Source organism: Geotrypetes seraphini, chromosome 1, assembly GCF_902459505.1.
Source record: "Geotrypetes seraphini chromosome 1, aGeoSer1.1, whole genome shotgun sequence".
In the NCBI taxonomy this organism is placed as follows: domain Eukaryota; kingdom Metazoa; phylum Chordata; class Amphibia; order Gymnophiona; family Dermophiidae; genus Geotrypetes; species Geotrypetes seraphini.
This window is the reverse complement of record NC_047084.1, coordinates 355640225-355664546: the sequence shown is the minus strand read 5'-3', so window position 1 is coordinate 355664546 and position 24322 is coordinate 355640225. Positions and strand designations below refer to the sequence as shown.

Genomic DNA, 24322 nt, shown 5'->3' with positions numbered 1-24322 from the left:
AAGCAGCATAAAAACTGTTTTACTACTCGGGATCTAGCTAGGTGCATGGGACCTGGGTTGGCCACTGATGGAAACAGTATATTGGGCTTGATGGACCTTCAGTCTGTCCCAGTATGGCATTCTTATGTCCTTAAGACATTTTTCAATAGATTAAGACAATGCAATTGGAAATGCAAACCTCCTTGAGGGTAATGAAAAGTTTCTGGACTAGTGGGGATGGATGTCATTGGCACACGTACTGGTCGACATGTCAGGCCTCTGCACGGGAAGATATTTGGTGGCTCCAACCTAAAAATTAGGGAAGACCACTGGTTTAGTTGATTGGATTAAGTGTTTGAGCCACAAGCATGTACCAGCTTTATAAACGTAGTCCAGGGTAAGACTGTCTCCATAAAGTGCCTGCAAATTGGTGCAAATGAGCCTTTCTGAGATTCATGCACTTAGCTGTACAAACATGGGGCTTCAGATGCAACAATGAATGAAAATCTGCAAATTTTTGGAAGTTTTGCAGGTTTTGCCTTAAATCATTCTACCTATGAAATTTTTCACAGATTTCCAAGCTCAGACTTTTTAAAATGACTCAGTATTTTATTTAAACTGAAACTTAACATGCAAAAACAAACACTGCAGTGCATGGATTATTTGCAAGTGCATGACCTGTAAATGTTCTGTCGTATTCCAGGAAAGTTGAATACTCAGAGGGGGGCCTGAGGGGCTGCTGAAAAGTTTTCAGCCCAGCCAACAAAGCTGGGGCAGTCTCCGTCGAGGGCTATACACTTAGTCCAGTGATGTTTCCACTTTTTTCGGTCTGTCGGCAAAATACGGAACAGAAAAAGTAGAAAATCACTGGACTAAGTGTATAGCCCTCGACGGAGACTGCCCCAGCTTTGTTGGTTGGGCTGAGAACGTTTCAGTGACCCCTCGTACTGAGGGTAAGGGTATGTGGAAATAACTGCATGCACATGTGTTTGTCACACACACATGTAGATTTCAGAAAGCTGCTATTTGTAGATGGAGATCCAAACTCTAGACATTTCAAAGGTATGTGATGTGGGCAGGGGAATAAGGCTTCCTGTATTTTTTTTTCTGAGCACCTCCCCCCCCCTTGCCTGAAATTAAAAGAAATAACTTCCAATCAAGCACTGAAGAAATTACAGACACAAGAAAGGTACTTAAATTCAAACATTCCCCAATAGTTTCAAATGTGCTGAGTTTTGACTCCAAAACCTCATATTTTAGAAGCTAATATAAACAAATATAACAGTTACTTTTATTATCATAAAGTCCAAACAAAGCAACTATATAAAGTCCCAGCAGAGTTGCTTAATAGAAGCTAATGTTGTAAATAAGACAGTGTGTAAATAAGACTTCTGTGAACTTGAATGACCAAGGGCTAGATGCACAAGGGTCTCTGATCATCTAACGATCGCTGCTAAATCGGTTTGACGGGTTTAGCGACTGACCATTTCTGCCGACCCGATGCACAAAACGGCTCACCGTGTGGTTTTCTCTATGATCGATTCTCTGATTCTGGCATGCAGATAAGGCATTAATATTAAAACCAGCCATCTGACTGATGCCCTGTCTTTGCATGCCAGAATCGAATCGTAAAGGGCAACAGGATAGACCAGTCGGTAACTGTTACTGACAGGTCTGCCTGTTTTTTCATTTATTTTTCTGTGGGCACGGATGTTGTGCCCATAAAAAAATGGCCTGGCATGCACTGTCCTGCTGTACCTCCCCCCCCCTACACATACACAATTCGGGTAACAAAAGAGGAAGGAGGGATGCCCACTCCCCCCCCCCCTGCACCAGCAAAAATTGGCAAGAGCGGATTCCCAGTCTTTCCTGCCACCAGATGCCCCTTCCTGCGTAAGACACCTTCCCCGGAACCATCCCCTTCCCTTACAAAAAAATAAAAATTGACAGCAGAAATGTTCAGAGGTTGAGAGCAGGAGGGATGCTTAGTCCCTCCTGTTCCGAGGCCCACCACTCCAAAATGGCAGGCTTTCCCCTTCACAGTGCATCAGGTGATGCATGAGCAAGGGGGCTCAGTCAAGTCAATCAGGGCCTTGGGTTCCTCCCACTGTATCTCGGGATACAGAGGGTGGAGCCTAAGGTCTGATTGGCTCAGACGCCTAGTAATTTAGGAAGTTGGTTGGCTGGTCTGAGAACTTTTCAGCACCCCCTCACCTTTAACAATCAAAGCACATCAGTGAAACCAGATACAATATTCACAGCTCATATTAGACTATATTTGGTTTAAACCAGAAGAAAATAGCCAAGTCTTTAGAGCTTTACAGAACTGAATTGGATCTAGGCTCAAGCAAATTCAGCTGTTAAAGTATTCCACAGAAATGGTACAGCCACTAAATAGTGGTTACAGGGTACAATACGGTTTTACCTTGGAAAGAGGAGATATCTTTAGATAATCTTAACATGCATGCCTGTAGCAGTAAAACCAAATAATCCCTCTTTAAGTAAAGCAGTTCAAAGAGATGTTGCTTTGTAAACCTGTGCTGTAGCTTAGCTTCCTGCCACCCACCCCATCTCTGTTTTTCTCATATAGCTTGGAATTGGTGCTGAAAATATTTAATTTCTTACTGCTTCATCAATAAAATAAGTTGGCGCCTGTCTTCATCACCCTCTGTTAACCTTTTTAACCTACCCACGTACTGCTTCTTGTATAGATTTCTAGAGGCCGACTTCCTTGCAGCTCTGGACAATTCAACATACTCTCTCCCAAAATTAGCCCATTTATAACTGCATGTAGCCTCTCATTAAGGGTGTGAGAGTAGCTCCAGAGATTCTGCACAAATGAGATTTATTAGCATTACTGGTGCTTCATGTGAATATAAACTAGAAAAAAAACCCAACAACCCTATCCAGTGCACCTGGGGCAAAATAAAGAATGCAATGATTTATGATTTATTAATCTTGTTATACCGTTCATTCATTTTACTGGTCCAAGTGGTTTACAAAATACAATCAAATTAAAACATAGTAACATAGTAGATGACGGCAGATAAAGACCCGAATGGTCCATCCAGTCTGCCCAACCTGATTCAATTTAAATTTTTAAAAAGAGCTCCATTATTAAATAGAATAAACCTAACCCCCACAAACAGCAAGCATACAAGATAACATTCACTCCTAAATAAAATAATAATGTCATATTAAGATTTCACAGGACTGCTGACTGAAGACAGTACGTTGAAGCCTTCTGCCCAATGTATGGCGGCAACTTAGAAGGCAAACAGGATGCTAGGAATTATTAGAAAAGGGATGGTTAACAAGACTAAGAATGTTATAATGCCTCTGTATCGTTCAATGGTGCTACCTCACCTTGAGTATTGCATTCAGTTCTGGTCTCCTTATCTCAAAAAGATATAGCGGCACCAGAAAAAGTTCAAAGAAGGTTTGGAAAAGTTCATAGTCTGCTGCTGACTGGCATGGGACGGTAGTGTGGAATGCTGCTACTGTTTGGGTTTTTGCCAGGTACTTGTGACTTTGATTGGCCTCCGCGAAGACGGGATATCGGGCTACATCCAGTTGGGTTTTCAGGATTTCCCCAATGAATATGCATTGAAAGCACTGCATGCACATAGATTCTTGCATATTCATTGGGGAAATCCTGAAAACCCAACTGGATTGCGGCCCTCAAGGAGGGACTTTAAGACCCCTGGGCTAGATGGACCATTGGACTGACCCAATAAGGCTATTTTTATGTTCTTATGATTTCCCAGATGCCTATCTTGACGATGTTTGAAACACGCCATATACATTTTAGGTGTTTTTCAATGATCACTGTTAGATTTTAGACATCTTCTGGGTGACGTCTAACTTTGGATTTTGATGCCATAACAAAAATGCACCTCTAAATTATGTAAGGCATTTTGGTAAGTTTGTCATTATTACAACAATAGCAATACATGAAAGACAAAATCCCTTGGGTGTAGAAAAGAGTAATATAGATATGAAAAGAATTCTTTCCTAATAGGACCCATAGCATACTTCTGCTATGTGCAGGCTTGTTGTTCTCTTGCAGTTCTACCAGGTCCATGCTCTGGTAGACGGAGAGGCAGCGGAGACAAGCCTGTTTGAGATTTGTTTCTTTTTCTTGCATCATAACATACTCTATGTCTGGGAAAACTCCTATAGTTTTTCTTGGATCCAGTCATGTAACTGCTTGAAGTCCTCCTCCTAGAACTTCCTCTCATCCATCTACCCTGGAGCAGAAATTCTGCATCAGGGATTATGGGGTGGGTGAGGGAGGGCGGAGGTATAGTATAGGGGTAGGTGAGGAGTGAGTGTTGTGAGAGGTGGGAAATGTAGTGGGTAAGGGTATTTGTGGATATCTGGTCGATGAGGGATAGCATGCAGGGGGGTGGATGAAGGAAGTTGTGTGGTGGGCAAGGGCATTTGGTAGGGCAGGGGAAAGGGGTGCAGGATGGATGATGGGGGCTCAGTGGATGGGGCATGGGGTGGAAGAGGAGATATAAGGTATGTCAAGAGTAAGAGCAGAAATCTAGTTGTATAAATTAGCTATTGAATACTGATGGATGTAGAATTAGCCTGTGAGTACACAGGCAAACAGACAGGGTTTATGTGTGTGTATTTGTCTGTGCACTTAAAAGCTAATGCAAACTCCACCAGTAATCAATTATAAAAAGCTTATGATTTCTTTAATTTATTCAGTGTAGAATTTTTCCAAAGATGTTGATTTTGATGAGCTTTCCTTATCACAAAGGCAGTGGCATAGTAAGGTGGGGGAGACTTCCTCAGGTGCCGTCTTAGCGGGGGAACCGTCACCTCTCTACCACACTCGTGCATGAGCAATTGCTCCGGCCTGGCTCCCCTCTGAAATCACTTCCTGGTTCCGGGACCAGGAAGTAACGTCGGAGGGAAAGCCAACGCTGGCAGCAGGCAGGAGAAGTTGCTCGTGCTGGCCAAGATCTAAAGAGGTACAGGGGAAGGGAGAGTGCAAGTGTGGCTTTGAGGGCGGGGAAGAAGTAGGGGCAGAGAGGAGGGTGCAGGGGGAGGTGCCACCTCCTTAGGCGTCTTGTTATAGGCTGTGACCACATCTGAAGAAAGAACTAATGTAGTTCAGAGTTTTTTTAAACTGGAAATGAGCCAGCCACGTTACAATAAAATCTGATTTCACCAAATGTTAGGACATTTTCTGAGAAGCACATTTAAGATCTGCTGGCTTTCTTGTCATCGATCTTGGCTTATTCGAGGTCAATCTTCTGCACATTTCTGTAAAACCATAGTGTGGAGTTTGAGCAGATCTGCCACTGGTTTTGCCAGAAACTGCTGTGTTAGCACAAACACACACCAAAAGCCAAGCTCTTAAATCAAGTTGAGGTTATACATTTTGTCAGTCTGGGTTAGTGAACCTCTTTCTTTTTCTTTAAAATTTGCACATCTTGCATTACAGCCTGCATGCAGTAAATGAGTTTTCTCCGAGGCCAATATGACTCTTAGAACTTTGCACTTAATAACTGTTAGCTTGTGTGCTTTTGGTCCATCAGGCGCTATATAGAATCAGTTCTCCCAAGTGCTGCATTGATTTGTAATACGAAAGACTTTGGTGACATCTCGTCCTTCCCACTTGATTGTAATGCAACATGCCCAGCTTCCTGTAGGGCTCGCGGTGCAGAACATAGCTCCACAAAGCACCACCTAACCCAGAAACGGCCAGTGCAAGGGCTGCATGCATTTTGTGCCTTTTTGTTAAAGGTGAGTTGCTGCGGAAAGTTTGGGGGGGGGCCCTCTTGACCTGCTAATTCTGTTGATTTTTGGCTTTGCGTTTCTAGGAAGGGCAATGGTTAAAACTTAAGGGATTAAATACACTCTCTGACTCTTTAAAAGGATAGGGTCTGGGATATGTTGCTTTTGAAAACCCACCGTATGTCCAGTATGTTTTTTTTCTCTACATTTTTACTGGGCCAGAATTCTGATTTCCCACAGATTTACTCAAATAATGTACTGTTCACTCACTTCATACAAAATTCCCAGAACCTTTTATGTTTCTTGTGTCTGTGTCTTAACTAGATTGCAAGCTCAGTGAAATAGAGCATAATTGTGCATACCTTATAATACTATATAAAAGAACTACAGCGTAATACATACAATAACAATCATTAAGGCTTAGTCCTCAAATGGGTCAAATCATTATTTTCTGACCAATCGTCGCCTGTCTCAGGGGATAACAACAGTGGTTCTACTCCAAGGGGGGGGGTCTCACTTTTGGACTGAACCAGAATCTAGTGTTCTCCCCAGTCCTTCCACATCAAGTGTCAACAACAAGTGTCACCCATTTGCTAACATCCAGCTATGCCTGACAGCAGCATTCGATTGAACAGCCATCGCAGCAGGAACATCCCAAGCTGGAAACATATTCTGTGCAGATGGAAAAGAAATAGAGGAAACTAGACTACAAGCAGCACGAGGCAATCCCACAAAGCAGAATGCATGTCTTCTCGTAACTACAAAACTTTATTTAATCATAGCAAAAAGATTTAAATCCCGACGTGAATCATGTTTCGCCCTGTCAATGTCCATTGCAGCTGGAGCATCCCAAGCTGGAAACACACCCTGTGTGACAATTCCCTAGTGCTCCACCCCAACCACTATGTCACAGTGAAGCAATGGACGGGCTGCAATTTTGGTACCCCTACCTCCATGGTGACCTGTGTGGCCACATGGTGCCCTGTGCGGCGTAGCGAGGGTAGGAGGTGCCTGGGGTGGAGGACACCCCTCCCCCCTGCATCCCTCTGCCACATTCGCATCCTCCCTCCCTCATAAGAACATAAGAATAGCCTTACTGGGTCAGATGAATGTTCCATCAAGCCCAGTTGCCCGTTCTCATGGTGGCCAATCCACTAGTACCTGGCCAAAACCCCAAGGTGTAGCAATATTCCATGCTACCAATCCAGGGCAAGTAGTGGCTTCCCCCATGTCTTTATCAATAACAAACTATAGACTTGTCCAAACCTTTCTTAAAACTAGCTACGTTATCCATTCTTACCATATCCTCTAGCAACGCGTTCCAGAGCTTAAATATTCTCTGAGTGAAAAAAAATTTCCTCCTATTGGTTTTAAGAGTATTTCCCTGTAACTTCGAATGTCCCCTAGTCTTTGTAATTTTTGACGGAGTGAAAAATCGATCCACTTGTACCCGTTCTAATCCACTCAGGATTTTGTAGACTTCAATCATATCTCCCCTCAGCCGTCTCTTTTCCAAGCTGAAGAGCCCTAATCGTTTTAGTCTTTCCTCATACGAGAGGAGTTCCATCCCCTTTATCATCTTGGTCGCTGTTCTTTGAACCTTTTCTACTGCCACTATATCTTTCTTGAGATAAGGAGACCATTATTGAATGCACTACTCCAAATGAGGTTGCATCATAGAGCGATACAGGGGCATTATGACATTCTTAGTCTTAGTCTAGGTTTCATCGTATTGTTTACAATGATAACCATACCTCTTTAAATCTTCGCCAGCATGAGCAGTTTCTCCAGCCTGCTGCTTGTGCTGACATTGGCTTTCACTCTGATTTCCTGCCCGACAAAAGCGAGAGGCGGGGCTTTGGCAGGAGTGGAGGCAGGACTAGGGCAGGGAAGGGTGGAACTGGATGGGCTGGGGGGGGGGAGGTCTAGAGGGGTCCGTATTTTACTAAAGTAAAATCTAGTACCCCTATGTATGCATCTCATCTCCTAAACGTATTCTTGTTTCTATGCAATTCACCTTGTGCTTTATCCTTGGAAAATATACAATTTCAAATGAGGGAGGGATTTTTGAAACACAGGAGAGAGAGAAATTTCTGATCAAAGAGGATTTAAGGCCCTTTTTACAAAGCCGTGGTAAATGCGCCAAAGCTCATAGGATTTGAATGGGCTTCGTTGCATTTACTGTGGCATCATCCCTATGCCTTTGTAAACAGAGCCTGTAGGAAGGCAAATTATTCTCTCTGGCTGAGATAAATTGTCTGAAAGAGAGTTTTATAATTGACATTCTGCTTTGGGGTGGCACCAGGCCTCTGAAAAGTGGCAGTTTGATATATTCAGCAAATAGAACAGCACAAGGGGGCTGGATATGTTATTGTTCACTGTAAAGAAAGAGATTAAAAGATCAACATTTACACACTTTGAGGAGGATTATCCGTTAAATTTGATAAAGTTGGGGATAATAATGAACACACACTAAGTAAAAACAGCTGAAGATGGTTATGGGGGAAGGGGGAACTCCTCATCAGAATATAATGGGGGGGGGGCAGTCTAGCCATGACCTCCCTGTGTTTAAGACCATCAGTGAGAGATTCTTTACAGGATTTCTAGTCTTTTGTCCCCTGAAATCCAGCCCATGGCAATCAGATGAATTTGCCTCCAGTATTCAGTGCTGGGCCATGTCTATGTCTCAGCACTAAATCATCAAAAATAAATGGCTTTAATAATATAATTTATGAGTGAAGGCTATAGCCCATCAGTAATCAAATAAATTCATGCTACACTCTTGTGCTTAATTATTATCAATATCACTTTTTGCTTACAGAAATTTCTATAAGCAAAAAGTGATATAGATAGTAATTAAGCACAACAGAGTATGTCTCAGCACTGGCACAGGATATTGGGGGCTAAGTGTGAATGGGCAGACTGCCCTAGTGTATATGTGTCTGGCCAAATTGAGCAAGTTATGTGGGCCTTGACTGAATATAGGGTCAAGACCACATATCTATTTTTAAAAATAAACCAACCTTCTTCAGCTCCATAAGCGCTTTCTAATCCCACCTACCCCTTTGATGTTCTAAGTCCCATCCCTCCCCTCCTCCTCCCCCCAAATGACCCCCCCCTTCCCCTCCCCTTGATGTCCAGGTAGGTCCCCTTCATGCTTGCCCTCTAGTCACTGCCTTTGAAAATGGCTGCTGTGACCTCTCACGGCAGCTCATGGTACTTTGCATAGAACCACAAGCTGCTGTAAGAGGTCATGGCAGCCATTTTGAAAAGCATTCACGAGAGAGCAGGAACAAGGGGGCTGAATTCCTGCCCCTGGAGACCCCCACTACCAGATACACAGGTATGCTCTGGGGAGGCCTACCTGGACATTGGGAAGGGGGGAAGGGAAGGGACAAGGCTTAGCATATCAAGGAGGCATAGAAGGGAGAGATTAGCGAAGGGTTTTTAATTAAAAATAGTTATGTGGGTACCTGCCAAATATTCAGTGTTGATACCCGCATAGCTAAGTGGCTTAATTAATGGCCAAGCTTCGTCTAGCTTTCTCTAATTTCAGTTTAGCTATGCTGGTTCTGAAACTGAATATGCTGGCACCCGTATAACCTGGGGCTCCTCAGTGCCACCCCTGACCTGCCCACTTTTTAATTCAGCAGTCTGAGGGGATATTCAGTGACACTCTGGTTAAGTGCCTCTGAATATCCCCTTAGGTGGCCAGAAGCGATTTAAGTGGGCAGGAGAGATTCCTGCCTGCTTAAATCACTCTGAATATTGGCTGCTTGGCCTTTTGGGAGGGGAGGTTTCCCTTTAAAGAAGAAAATAGAAATATAGTGTTAAAAAAATAATTTATAAAAAGAAGAAGTTTACCTCCCATTAGTCCCATGGTGGAAGGGTGATGTGTCATTGACAGAAGTTTAAGAGGATACTATATTAATTGAAATGGTGGAAGGCACTTGGCGAACTGCTTTTGGATTTACATCACAAGTTACCAATGATTTATTACAAAATATTTCTTCTTTTGGGGGCCCAGTTATTCAAGAACAACAAATTGAAACAGAACAACATCATGATTTTTCAACGATAATAAACAATATGAAGTATATTGTGAGATTAGAACTAAACGGGGCATCATTAATTGACTACTTCAAGCAAGAACGGATCCCAAGAGGGCTAAGAATAAATACAGCACCTCAAATTTTTAAAACGGATGAGGCCTTTATTGAGAAATGGAATAAAATCCTCAATAGATGCTCCATGGATTTAATGTTGTTAATAATTGAAAGGAGTAAGAAGGAGTTACAACAACAACAGAAAAGCCTCTTGGAAAAACAGATACAAATTTAAAAAAACTAACAGGAGAAGAAGCTAGTGATAAATAAATGAAAGAGGTCCAAGAAACAATTAACAAATATAGGGATACAATACGCAAACAAAAGAAAGCAAGTAGAGATGTTGCAGACTATGCTTCTAATCAAGTCTATATGTAGATGTTTCTGAGTGACAACAAAGGAAGAGATCAATCAGCAGATACAAGTACCTCACCCTATCCGGCTCTTCCAGAAGTGATGGATCAGAAGGGGATTTTTTAGATCAAAAGAAAATCAACCAAAACGGAGGAAGGGGGCGAACAAGAGGCAGAAGCAGAGGCCGGCGAGTCCAGCCATAATATCTCAAACAATTGACAAATCCTCTATAGTAATCAATATATCAGATAGACAGTTGACTAGAAATGAAGAAAAAGTTTTATCCAAGAGACTATCATTTGTTCCAACCAACCCATTGAATTTCTTCCAATTTCAAGTTGACCTAGAAAAATTTATGTGGAAATTATCCCTAAAAATATTTTTTGGGGGATAAGGAAACAACTCTAGATAGATCGATAGTGGGTACCACTGGGGCAATTGGACCCTTTACTGTCTTCCTTTAAACAACTAGTGCTGCAAGATGTATCAAAATTTAAATATAAGAAGATCGATGCGTACAATCTTACTAAATTAAAAAAAAATTGCACTAGAAACATTACAACAAGATGAGACTATAATAATCTGTAAGGCAGATAAAGGGGGTGTAACAGTCATCTAGAACAAGGTTGATTACAATATTGAGTTGACACAACAACTACAAGATCTCAACACATATTTCCCTTTAGAAGTAGACCCCACCCAAAGGTTAATACAGGAAAACTAGGTAGGTCCGCTTCACTCTTGCCCTCTAGTCACTGCTTTTTAAAATGGCTGCTGTGACTTCTCGTGGCAGCTTATGGTACTTTGCATAGGACCACAAACTGCTGTGAGAGGTCTTGGCAGCCATTTTGAAAAGCATTCACGAGAGAGCAGGAGCATTGGGGCTGCATTCCTGCCCCTGGAGACCAAAGAATGCTCACAAGGGTCATTACATGAATATAAATAAATAATTATAAAAATTAATGAAGCTTTAATGGCAGAGCTAACAGGATTGGAGAGGTGTATTCCATTAAAAACACAAAATTTCCAAATGCTTTCTTTACAGTGTGTGCTAACATTGAGAATGTATGTGTGTCTGTTCTTTTCTGAACTTAGATACCTAATTTTCAAAGTTAAAATTGTAAGTTGAAGATCAGGAGCATTTTTCTGCAGAAGTACAGCCACTGAAAATGGCACCGATGGACCAAATGATCAGTCACATAAAATATTCTACTATCTGTTTAGTGTGAAGAATGCCTGCACATGAGTAGGTAGGTACAGGAGGAAGTCAGTATGTCCGGGCTCACCGATGCTCTAAAGAGTTGTTTTTTCTCTTTTTTTTCTGTTTAATGTTTGAAGAAGAAATAATAGGCCTCTTAGAAATGCTGACAGCTTGAATAACAGTTTTCAGAAGTTCCTCCACTGTAAATATATGGAATCATATCTGGAAAACAAATGTCTGCAGGGGTGTTTATTTTTGTGCATTCACCATCACATTATAAGAGATGACACACAGGATGTGGTCTGTTTTATGATTACATACTGTTTATAAAATAAAAAAAAAGAATGTCCACTGCCTTAAAGCAAGTCAGTGCATACTGTCCTGGATCTCATTGCAAAAACTGATACATATTTTGCTAAACTTGTGTGCTGAAGAGCTAAACCCCACTAACAGCGTGATGGAGGAGAATTCAAGATGAGGTATTTCTCCTGCCCTAGGAACATCTGTGCATAAAAGAAAACAGCTAAGTAACATGTAATTAAGATCAACTGCGGCCAACTACTGTAAAGTGTGTGCAGGCTGAAACATGGTTTTGCTCTATAAATAAATGTTGTCATTATTTTCCTTGTGTTTCCTTTTGTGCCATTGGTCTATATGAGCATTTTTAACACTCTGATTCCCAGTTTTAAGATGCTGAAAGCAAAGATACTTACCTATAGTAGGTGTTCTCCCAGGACAGCAGGCATATTTTCTCACATATGGGTGATATCATCCACAGAACCTGCTACAGACACTGCCAAGTGCACTGCCACTTTAACTTTCTTAAGGCAGTGCTTTCTTAAGGCAGTGGGCGGGTACCTTTCCACCTAATGTCAATTTGACGGACCATCAGTTCAGTAACAAAGCTAAGAAGCCAGGAGAGCTGAGCTGATTATAATAATATATGCCTGCTGTCCACGGAGAACATTTTCTACAGGTAAATATCTTTGCTTTCGCCAAAGAAAAGCAGGCATGATATTATCACATGGGGGAGTCCTCAGCTACCAGGATCATGTCTGTGGAAGAGATTAAACATTGAATTTAGATGAGCCAAGTGGGTTGGAGAGAAATTTGATGCTCAGGAAGTAAAAAGATTTTGCAGAACTGCTTGCCCAAACCGACTGTGTCTTTTGGAGTTGTGCTCTAAACCAACTGGAAGGATCTTCTAGGAGACTTAGTTCAGTCTAGGTCAGGGGTGTCAAAGTCCCTCCTCGAAGGCCGCAAGCCAGTCAGGTTTTCAGGATTTCTCCAATGAATATGCATGAGATCTATTAGCATACAATGAAAACAGTGTATGCAAATAGATCTCATGCATATTCATTGGGGAAATCCTGAAAACCCGACTGGATTGCTGCCCTCGAGGAGGAACTCTGACACCCCTGTTCTAGGTAGTATGCTAGATCACATTTGCAGTCCAAAGTGTGAAGATCTGCTTCCCCAGAATGGGAATGTGGCTTCAGAAAGAAAACATGAAAAACTATGGACTGGTTGAGGTGGAATTATGAAATGACTTTGGGGAGGAATTTTGGAAGAGTTCAGAGCACTACTCTATCGTGGTAGAATCTTATGTAAGGAGGATCAAACACAAGTGCTTTAAGTTCATTCACATGGCATGCAGACAAGAGGGCAATGAGGAAAATGACTTTCCAGGTGAGAAGTTTGACAGAGCAAGCATTAAGTGGCTCAAAGGGAGATTTCATAAGGGTAGACAGTACAATGTTAAAATCCCAAGCAACAAACGGAGGCTTGATAGGTGGTTTAGCATGGTTAAATCTTTTCATGCACCTGGATATTGTAGCGTGGCCATCTCTTAGAGCAAGGCAGGGACTGGCACACAATTATCTAGCCCTGGTGTGCTTCCCCAAGAGGGAGGAAGTCCCTGTATTGGAGAGCTTACCCCATGGATAATGGTTAGAATGGCACCACACAGATAAGTACCCAAAAGAATGAAATCAAATTTATTTATCATCCAGCCTTGGCACAAAATACAAAGGAAAAAGAGTCCAAAGGTATCAGCAACAATAATTGTAATTTAAAAAAAAACAATGCTGCACTCACCAGCCTGGTCTGGTCAACTCCTGAGTGTTTGGCTTATGTCCCAGGTAAGTCCTACTAAATAGTGGCATCAACGGAACAAAGCACAAGTTCAGTTTCAAGCAGTCTTTGGGCCAAACACAAAAATTTACAACTTTGCAATGCTGAAGATCTTCCTTCCTTTCCAGGAATTAATGAGCAGAAGGTTGGTGGATTTCAGCCCCTTGTCAAAGCAAAGAGCAAAAATAGACCCTCAAAACCCACCATAGAGATGTCGTGCAAATCCTGCCCCCCAACCTTCAGGGTTTTTACAGCTCCAGGAAGGACATCACTAGCTCTGCCTAACTGCAGTCAAGCCTCTGCTTGCAGTGGCAGCCATCTTGGATTTAAAAAAAACCCTTTCAAACAACACAATTTGCTAGCAGTATTCCTTCCCAGCAAACAGTCAATTCATCTTTCACAATAGTGACAATTTCACAAAACATTTCTGGAGGCAATTAGTTCTTCCAGCAGTAAGGCAGCCAAAACCCAAAAATCAGGAAAAAAAAACTTTTCAAAGCAAGCACACAGTCAAATCAGCTTACTTCCATTGCCTCTGGAAGAGCAAGTTCTGGCAAAGCATTCTAGTCTATGGCCTCTGGTTCCTGGTTCCTCTAGAATTCCTCCTTTGCCTCTGGGCTTTGCATTCCACATCTGCTGGAGCTTGAGATAGTGGAGGCTCCTCCAACATGGGAGCTTCCCTGGGCTGCCTCTTCCTCTGGGACAACCAGCTCTCTAAATGCTGTAGAGCAGTGGTGCCACTCCCAGCCCTGCACGGAGAAGGGCTTTCTGGAGCTCCGGCTCCCTTTCAACCTGTTTGGTCAGTAATTTCAAGCTGGGCGTTCTTAAAGGGGCCACACCTGATTTCTCTAGGCTATAATCAAAGTTCTGTCTGGTCTCAGCCTGAACTTCATATTCCTGTTCCTGGCCTGCAGGGACATAATGGTCAGCCCTATCCAGTTTAACAGGGTGGTTTCAGGGGTTTCTAACTGGCACAAGACTGGTACAGGAGTCGGGCTTGTGACAATATTAAGGGATAAACAGGCAGAGACACATCCATGAAGGGGCCTAAGACTCTAATTGGCCAGGTTGCTTAAGGCCCTTCCTATGGGAGGGGCCTTAGGCAACTGGGCCAATCATAACCTTAAGCCCCTCCCCAGCCCATCCCAGGATACACCGGGAAGGGGTAAGCGTCCCTCGCTGGATTTCCAATTCACTGGGGTCTTTGTCCCCAGGGTCGCACTGTTCTCCTTTGTCCTCACAGCTATGTTCTAAATTGTAAACCATAAGAGTTAACCTCTACTATGAACTTATTTTCTTTTAACATGGGTCTCCTTAATTGTTGCTCTCTTTGTAACAAATCAGCCCTTCTGCAAAACCTGTTATTCTTTTCCTCCCTTAACCTCAAATGTCTTACAGAGACCTGGATCCACCCCAGAGAGGAATCGCTGTTGTTCCAATGCTTACCACCTAGTTTTGTTTGCTTCAACTTCCCTCACTCCTCAGGTAAAGGCGGTGGTCTAGCCATCCTCCTCCCTGATTCATTCTCAGCTTCTGAGATTTCAAATTCTATTTTCAGTTACTCAGAGTTGTTAGCTATCCATATTTCTTCCCCAATTAAGATGTACTTTCTACTAGTTTATTGTCCATCCTTAAACTCACCACCCTGGGATTCTCTCATCTAATCTATAACTGATGCAATGATTTGTTATTCAAATTTATTGATCTTAGGTGATTTCAATATAGCCCTTGGCTACCATCAATTTGTCACACCTTGACTACCATCAATCTGTCACACCTTGGATCTTATTTTCATGAAACCTTCCACCTTACTCACTATAGACTCACTCTCCATGACTCCTCTTTAATAGACTGATCATATGCTGATTACCTGTTTGGTCAATGTGCAGAGTTCTAAGATTTCTACTTCTCTGTCTGTACCTACTAGCTCAATATTTTTAATGTTTAGGCAGCTTTCAAAATTCAGTCCTACTACCATATGGCCTCTAGCTCAATTTCTTAATCTAGATTTCAACACCATTCCCTGGATGAAAAAGTTGATCCTGGACTTCATCAGTCCAGGAAGGTCTAAATACCTTTGCACCCCTTCAAATGATCTGTAAAAAAATCTCACTTGAGGTCACCTTGGTATGATGAGAAACTTCGCAAATCAAAGCACAATCTCCACCATTTTGAATGCCTTTGATATAAATATCGTACTTATGTTCTTCGATATCATTGCAAGATTGAAAATCACCATTTTTACTTTCTTCTCAAACAAGCTAAAGCTTCTTATTTTTCCAGATTGATGGGTTGTAATGATAACCCTGCTCATTGTCTATTCCACTTTGCAGATTCTTTTACAAACAACCATTGGAACCCCTTGATCAAAGTCACCTTCCCTCTGCAGACGACTTAGCTGAAGTGTTTTCCGTGAAGATTTCTAAACTTAGGAATTCTTTACCTGTTACACCATTAGACAGAAGTTCACCAAATCATGACTCTCAAACTAATTCTCTTCCTAGCTCCTTTCTTCCTAAGTATAACCTAGCTGGCTCCTTTATAGGGACTACTTTTAATCTCCCTTCTTTAACTTCTTGCTGCAAACATCTGCAACTTATGCGACTTACATTCTGCTCTCTTGATGTAATGACAATTTCCTAGCTAAATTTGTCAACCCAAGAGCTCCTTCCTTCCATATTATCTAAAATTCAAGATAGTCTCTCTTCAGGACAGGTACCTTCTACCTGGAAAAAGGCCATTGTTTCTCCCATTCTAAAAAAGCTATCTTTAGATCCAATTGTGACTACTAATTATCGCCTGTTTCAAAGCTTAATGTTCTTTCAAAACTATTAGAAAAAAATATTTTGCAACAACTCAACTCTCACATTGAACAATCACTCATTTTACATCGAAATCAAGCTGGATTTTACCCAATGCACAATACTGAAACCATCATTTCCTCGCTTCTGAGTGATATTCATATCACACTTGATGCTAATAATATTTCTCTTTTGGTGTCTTTAGATTTATCAGCCCTTTTTACCTGGTGGACCATAGTCTTCTCTTATCCAGACTTTAGGAAATTGGAATTTCAGACACGGTCCATGCTTGGCTCTCTTCCTTCCTATCCAGTGTTTCTAGGAAGCATAGCCTCTTTTGTGATGTACTTTAAGGTTCTCTACTTCCCCCCCTCCCATTTCAAAATTTTTATTAGTCCATTAGTCAAGCAACATTAAATTTTTCTTCTACATTAATGATATTTTCTTGGTATATCCATGTTCAATCCGCAACGCCACTGCAGGGACCTGTTGTGAGAACTTCAGACCCAAAGACAGTATTCCACTCTCATTAACCATCATTGTTTTTGCACATGATTACACTTTGCACTTTATATTCGCACTTTATAATGTAAGGATAAAAATTTTTTAGAAAACAAATTAATTAAATAAAATATGAAATAGAATGACATTCTGAGTACAGAATGTACTGTTTCATTTACATCTTTGGGAAATAGGAGGGTGTCAGTAACCACTGACTTCATGCTTCCAGTGGTCAATAACGAATATGTGCCACCTTTTGGCACTTATTCTTGAAACAGGTCAAGCTTCAAAACATCCAAGTTTTGCCCTGGACGTTTTCTGCAGTGTTCCATGATTGCAGAAAAATGCCTCCCTAAACCTGCCCAAAATACACCCCCCTTCCCCCCCCCCACACACACACACATACCCCCTTGAGATTTAGATGCACTTCAGACAAACAGCATAGAAAATTGTCTACAAATGTGTTTTGAAAATGGCCGTTTGGATGTTTTAGGAAACAAAATGTCCAAACGCGACTTTATACAATTCTTTTGATATTTTTCTCTTTTGAAAATGAGCCCCATTAGTAAGATTGCAATAAATAACAAGATATATATATAAAAATTAAAAATAATAAACATAAGATGGTTAACTGGCACTATGCAGCAAGTCCTCCAAGTCCCTGCTTCAATAAATTTAGAGCAACCACACTTGTTCTCTGCCTGGGCTGAGGTTAGCAAGGCTCATGCTGACACATATACAAATCAGCAGCATCAGAGATCACCTCCTGTTATACTGATGGCTGCACATGGAGGTCAGCACACTACACGCCAGTAGATCAGGTGACCTGTGATGCTGCTGGTCTGTGTGTGTGTGAGCCTTGCTAACCTCAGCTTGGGCAGAATGTGGCTGTGCTGAATTATTAAAGGGAGGAGGAGACTTTACTTTGATGTATTAGAGCAGGGGTATTAAACTCAAATCACATAAGGGGCCGAAATCTAAAACGCAGGCTAAGTTGTGGGCCGGATTTTTTATTAAGATAAATGCCCCCTCCTTTGCTGACGCGTGTGTGGGCCCCAGCGCCAGTGGTGGCTCCGATGCTCACAGGACATATTTCAAATCTGGCATATTGTAATCACAAAATAGAAAATAAAATTATTTTTTCTACCTTTTCTTGTCTGGTCGTTTTGCTTTTGGTCCCAGTTTCTCTTTCTGATTTTGTCTGTCTTCCAATTCTCTTTCCAGTATCTGCTGCCCATTTTTTTTCTCCTCTTCTCTCTTGCGCCAGTCCCTGTCCCCAACATATTGATTTTTCCCTTTCAATTTTTCTCCTTTTTTCTTTTCTGCCTTTGTCCACTCAAATCTTGCCCTCTTTCTCATCCTTCTCCTTTTTAAATTTTCAGCTACCTATCAATTTTCCATCTTCTCTTATTCTGTAGCTCTTCCATTTCCCAACTCACTCCTTTCCCAGCCTCCTATTTCCTTCTGTTTCTCTTCCTCTCTCCTCTTTGTCTAACATTTTGCTCCGTCTCCTTTCTGTTCTTCTTCCCTCCCCCCTTGATGCTGAACAATGAGATGGAAGGGAAAAAAAAAGAGATGCTGCATCTCTCTCTCCCTTCCACCCCCAGGCCTAACATTTCTCCATCCCCTTCCATCTCCAGATTCAAATTCTCTCCCTTTCTCTTCCCAAATGCCCCCATCCCATCTCTCACCCTGTCTGCCTGCCTCCCTATCCCCAGGTCCACCATTTCTCCCTTTCTCTTCCGAACGGTTCTCACTTCAAGTAACTTTTTCCCTCTTTCTCCACACTACCCCAGGTCCAACCTCTCTCCCTTCATCTCGATCTCTTCACAGCCCGTCATGTCTTTCCCTAAGGCACCGGTCCGATGTCGCTGCCGGGCCAGGGAATCTGCCAGCCTCAGCAATTCGTGAGTGCTGTGCGTGGCTCCTCCTGCTTTTTGCCTGCCGCGGTCTGTCTCCAATGATGCACAACTTCCTGTTTCCGCCCAGGTGGACCGCGGTGGATGGAGGGCAGGAGGGGGAGCCACAAACAGCACTGCTGAGTTGCTGCTGAGGCGTGGCGGTGTCAGGCTGGTGCGGAGGGGAGGACACCCTGGGCTTGGAAGGGGAAGATCAGGAACGTTGCCGCGGGCCACATAAAAAGGCTAGGCGGGCCGGATTCGCCCCACAGGCCTTGTGTTTCACACGTGCATTAGAGGATTCTGGGTAGGTGGCTATCACCTAAAGCAATGTTCTTTAACCGCTGGTCTGCAAAAATTTCTTGCCGGGTTGCTCTCCAGTGCCAGCAGCCTTTACAAGACTCTTAAGATTTCCTTTAGCTGGGATGTGCTAAGGTGGGGTGTGGCGCAGTGGTTAAAGCTAAAGCCTCAGCACCCTGAGGTTGTGGGTTCAAACCCACGCTGTTCCTTGTGACCTTGGGCAAGTTACTTAATCCCCCCATTGTCCCAGATACATTAGATAGTTTGTGAGCCCGCCAGGACAGACAGGGAAAAATGCTTGAGTACCTGAATAAATTAATGTAAACCATTCTGAGCTCCCTTGGGAGAATGGTATAGAAAATTAAATAAATAAATAAATCTGATTTCATGACTTCATTTTTCAAACTGATCAAATGATACCTGAAGGCCCTCTAAAGATCAGGGAGGCCCGATGAGCTGGGTACCCACGTGTTTCCCTCCCTTCTTTTCAGCAGCTGATGTTTTGTTTTCCTCCCCTCCCCTCCCAGCAGCTCTCAGTTTATATTAATTGCCAACCCATATAAAGTTAAATCAGCTATTTACATGTTTACTTTATATGGTCAAATATTGCCACTATTCAGATAACTTTTGGCCTATCCCAGAATGCCTCTAATCCTGCCCCCCACTGTCCACATAACTTTTGCCTTGCAAAAGTCATCCATTCTGCAGGGTGGAAAATTGAAAGCAAAGGACTTCTCTATAGAATTTTAGAAGACGAATGCCCTTCTCAGTGTTGGCCTTCTCATTGATTTTCCTTATTAGCCCTTAAAATCCAGAATCTGAATTCTAATAGGCTGTTGCGATTCACTTACCCACAGATATAAAAGCACCAGGAGTTGCACATAGTTACTGCTCATAGGGCAGGACAATCAACTGCTACCTGGTAAGAAACAATACAATACAGAAACAATAGGCTTTAGTCTGGTTAGGTAACTATATTAGCGGAGCCATGCTGTCCTATGGCGCTTCCAGAAAAGAAATTAAGACAGTATTATTTGATAAATAATAATTTAATTTGTGCTTTTATTCTTTACATAATAATTTTACTGTATTAATTCAAATTTTTAATGTCTTTTTAAATAATAGGCTGTATTGTTACCATTACTATTTTGTACTTCACTGATTGTCCAGTTTTTCTCTTCTGTGGAAACCGCCTAGAATTCTTTTGATTAAGGCGGTATAGAAAAATAAAGTTATGTTATATAGATAAGCATTGAGGCTATCAGATTATAAGGATGTGCTAGGTGACAGTCAGTGAACCATCCCAGTAACAAATTTCTCTCTGTGTGTTTTTTAAATTCTTTTCCAGTCGTTGAAGCCATCAAATCACGCCACCATCCAGAGTATAGTTCGAGCAGTGGGCGTGGTCCCTGGCATCCCTGAGCCCTGCTGTGTACCGGAAAAGATGTCTTCGCTCAGCATCTTGTTTTTTGATGAAAACAAGAACGTGGTGCTCAAGGTATATCCCAACATGACAGTGGAGTCCTGTGCGTGCAGATAACAATGCAAAGAGTCTACGCCTTGGCTTTCTTTTGATGTTGTTTTGGCCACATATGCACTCCTGATGCATAAATTGCATTCCAAGAAAGACACGTACAAAGCAAAAAGAAATAAAGTTGTGGAGATAGCACCTGAAGACATCCAACCGTAAGAGTTTGAAATAAGCTTGATTTGAATAAATATGACAAAACTACCAAACCCAGAAAACCTTTGCCAGCTGAACTATAGATGTAACCTCTAGCTGTCGCTGCAGGTTTCCAGGGCGGGAACTGGAAAAGAAGGCTTTAAGAGGCTTGTACACGTCCTGAGGACCTCATTGCTTCATATTTTTATACAAGGATTAGAAAAGCAGAGCCTCGGCTCAAGGGGGAAAGGCTGAGACAGTACACACGAAGCTGCATGCTGAAGGAAAGACAAGTTGGACAGAATAATCTTTTTTTCTCAAAACATCATTAAAAATAAGAGAAGCCCCCTGGAAAGGGCCTAAATCTTTTCCCAGCCTCTGTCCCTTTCTTTTGTGTGCATCTGGCTATGGTAAAGTTGGCTTACTGTAACATCCTGGACTGCCGTACGGATGTTTATTTTGCTCATTGCCGTGCATCTGAAGGCAATCTTTTATCCTAGTATTGCCAACTGCAGCAACTTGCAGATCACCTTTATAATCAGAAGTTTTGTTTATAATATATATATTACAAAGAAAGACATACACGTTGTACAGTATATATAAACTGGCTAGTATAGTGGGATGTACATGATGTGTGTTTAACATGCCTCTGTCCTTAATTTTTGTAAGCCTGTCAAAATAAGCCTACTCAGCCTTCTTAAAGATGATCTTCCCCGTTTTTCAGCGGGTGGCAGACAGTGGGGTTTTTGTCCGCCACCGGCACTAAAGCTGGAAATTCAATGCTGTGCCCATGTCTAGCTAATATTTGGATGTAAGAGGATAAAGATAGGACAGCTACTATAATGTCTTATTTATCTGCTAAACCTGGCAGGTTGAATGTTGGTAACCAATAGATCCTAGTAATTGTCTGACTATATGATCCAAAAATACTATAAAGTAGAAAAAAAACACCCACCATGGAATTATGTACTGCTGAGAAAACTTTTTATCATATTGCTACTATTGATTTGGAAAGTCTGATCATTATTATTATGATGGGTTGAAAAAAACCTCTGAGTATGGAGTAATAATATAATAAAAAGGTATCTCAGCAGTACATAATTCCACGGTGGGTGATTTTTATCTACTTTATAGTATGGTTGAATATTGGGAAATAACCAGACGCCTTCAGAATGTCCCTGACATAACTGGCTCTAATTCAGTGCTAACCGATAATTTTCAGTGGCATTAACTGGTTAACTGTGGTTAAAAATTAATGGATAATCATGAACAAGCAAGTTAACTTTCTTTGAATAATTGGCCAGGATATTTCCGTATAGTACTTCTATTAAAAAATAAAAAGAAAAGAAAAGGTTATTTGCACGTTATATTTAAAGGTGGCAAATAGTTAACATTCTACCCTTCCCCCTCCTGTTTGAAATTTCAACAGGTTGAAAGCAGTTGGTTTTTTTATTATTATTGTCCCAAATATCTTTAGATCACTCAAGCACTGCTTCATTCTCTTCCATTAACCCTAAGGTTGAGAAGAGTCCCAAGGAATGGGATTACGGTATCCACCCTACCTTAAATGTGCTTTGAGGAGCTGGCCATTTCTCAGCCCAATTAATTCTGGCTATATGTTGAGTAAGAGCCTACACAGGCCTCCATACGATCCTTCCTGTGGCTGCTTTCCTGAGCAAAATGTGCAGGGCAGGGATGTAAGGAATGGGACCTATTAGTGAGACAAAGGGGAGAAGAAAAGAAACCGAAGAGACAGAGAAAATGTGCCTGAAAATGTGTATATGTGTGGATGCGAGCAGACTAGTTTGTGACAGTGAAAGGAGAAAGGAAGGGATTTTGAATTTAGATTCATGTCATTCAGATACATTCCTCTACGGCCTTTCAATCTCATGTTTGTACCTGAGGGATAAGTGACTTGCTAATACCAAAAGGAGCAGAAGTGGAACTTGAACTCTAGCTTCCCTGGTTCTCAATCTGATGCTCTGTTAGGCTGCTACTCCTGAGAGAAATGATGTTTTTTTATTGGGATAGGTGACAGCTGGTTGCCACTTGCAGAATTCATTGCCTGAGTCTGGTTTAACCTGAAATACAGTAAAAAACAAAACAAAAACCCCATTAACCCAGCAAAGTACTACTACTACTACTAATACTACTTATTATTTCTAGAGCGCTGCCAGACGCACAAAGCACTGTACATTACATTACATAGTAAATGACGGCAGATAAAGACCTGAACGGTCCATCCAGTCTGCCCATAAGTTATACCCATTAAAATAACCATTAAAATACCCATTAAAATTCTTTGATATTTCTGGGCCTTAGACTGTAAAGTCTGGTATTGTCCTAGGTTCCATGTAAGAGACAATCCCTGCTCGACAGGGCTTACAATTTAATCAGCGATTACACAGTGATATTCAACAGAGACACTTAGCAATTGAGGTCTATAGAACTAATCCTTTCAGTCTGGAGGGTTTTTTTAAAAGATTTTTTATCCCAGGACAAGCAGGCAGCATATTCTTGACTGATGGGTGACGGCACCGACGGAGCCCCGGTACGGACAATTTTAGAGTGATTGCACTCTAAGAACTTAGAAAGTTCTAGCTAGGCCGCACCACGCGTGCGCGAGTGCCTTCCCGCCCGACAGAGGCGCGCGGTCCCCAGTTTCTTAGTTTCCGCGGAGCTAAGAAGACGTGTGTTTCCAAAGGCTGTTGGACTCTCTTTTTTCGCCTTCCCGCTCGCGTAATTTTTCTCGTGAATTTATTCTCTTTTTCTTCTTTTATTATTTTCCTAAAAAAAAAAAAAAGTTATTTTTTTCGACTTTTTTCGGTCGGCCCCGGTGGGGCCTGTTGGCACCATCGAAGCCTCGGGCTTCGATTTTGCTACTGCCGTTTTTCCCTTCATGCCCCCTTCTCCGGGTTTTCAGAAGTGTCAGCGGTGTGCACGCCCTATTTCTTTATCCGACCCGCACAAGTGGTGCCTTCAGTGTTTGGGTCCGGACCATAGGGTAGAAACGTGCACCCGCTGTAGTTCTCTTCAAAAGAAAACTTTGAAGAACCACCAAATTCAACAGCGGATTCTTTTCGGTGCCGCTATAGAAGTTCCACCGGCGTCGACTCCGGCGACTTCCTCCAAATCGGCAGTGGTGGTTTCGACACCGCAAGAGATCTCTTCGGTGTCGCACCCTTCAGGTAAGCCGGCTAAGAAGCCATCCCCTTCTGTTCTAGGCCCGCCAGTCGAACAAGCAGTGAGCCAAGTCCTGCAGACTGCGCGCCTGCCCCGCAAATGCTCCGCTCCCATTGAAGTCACTGCCTCTTCATCGGCATCGACTTCACCTGAGTGTCGAGCGGCACCACAGGTACCGAGCAAGAAAAAAGCGGTACCGGTGCCATCGGGACCATCTCTGGATGAGCGGTCCAGCTTAAGGAGCAATTACAACACCTGCTCCCGGCTCTGCTAACTCCGAACCTTCCGGTGTCGGTACCCACTGAGCCTGCGGTACCGATAGTCGACCAGCCTATATTATCGGCATCGACGTTATCGGAACCGCTTAAATCTGCCTTTTCCATTTCTATAACACAAAAAGGCAGACCTAGTCACAACAAGGTTCATTCGGAGGACGCTCAGGGACATAA

The 24322-nt window shown here is 42.3% G+C and overlaps 1 protein-coding gene across 1 annotated transcript in view; it reads left to right on the top strand.

Moving 5' to 3' along the window:
• BMP3 (bone morphogenetic protein 3) overlaps positions 1-23226 on the top strand; it is a 118691-nt gene extending 95465 nt beyond the window's left edge. The window contains exon 3 of the mRNA XM_033914565.1: positions 20376-23226. Within this exon, the coding sequence (XP_033770456.1) occupies positions 20376-20567 (192 nt within the window). The 3' untranslated portion in view covers positions 20568-23226. The remainder of the gene's footprint in view (positions 1-20375) is intronic.
• Positions 23227-24322: the final 1096 nt, after the last annotated feature.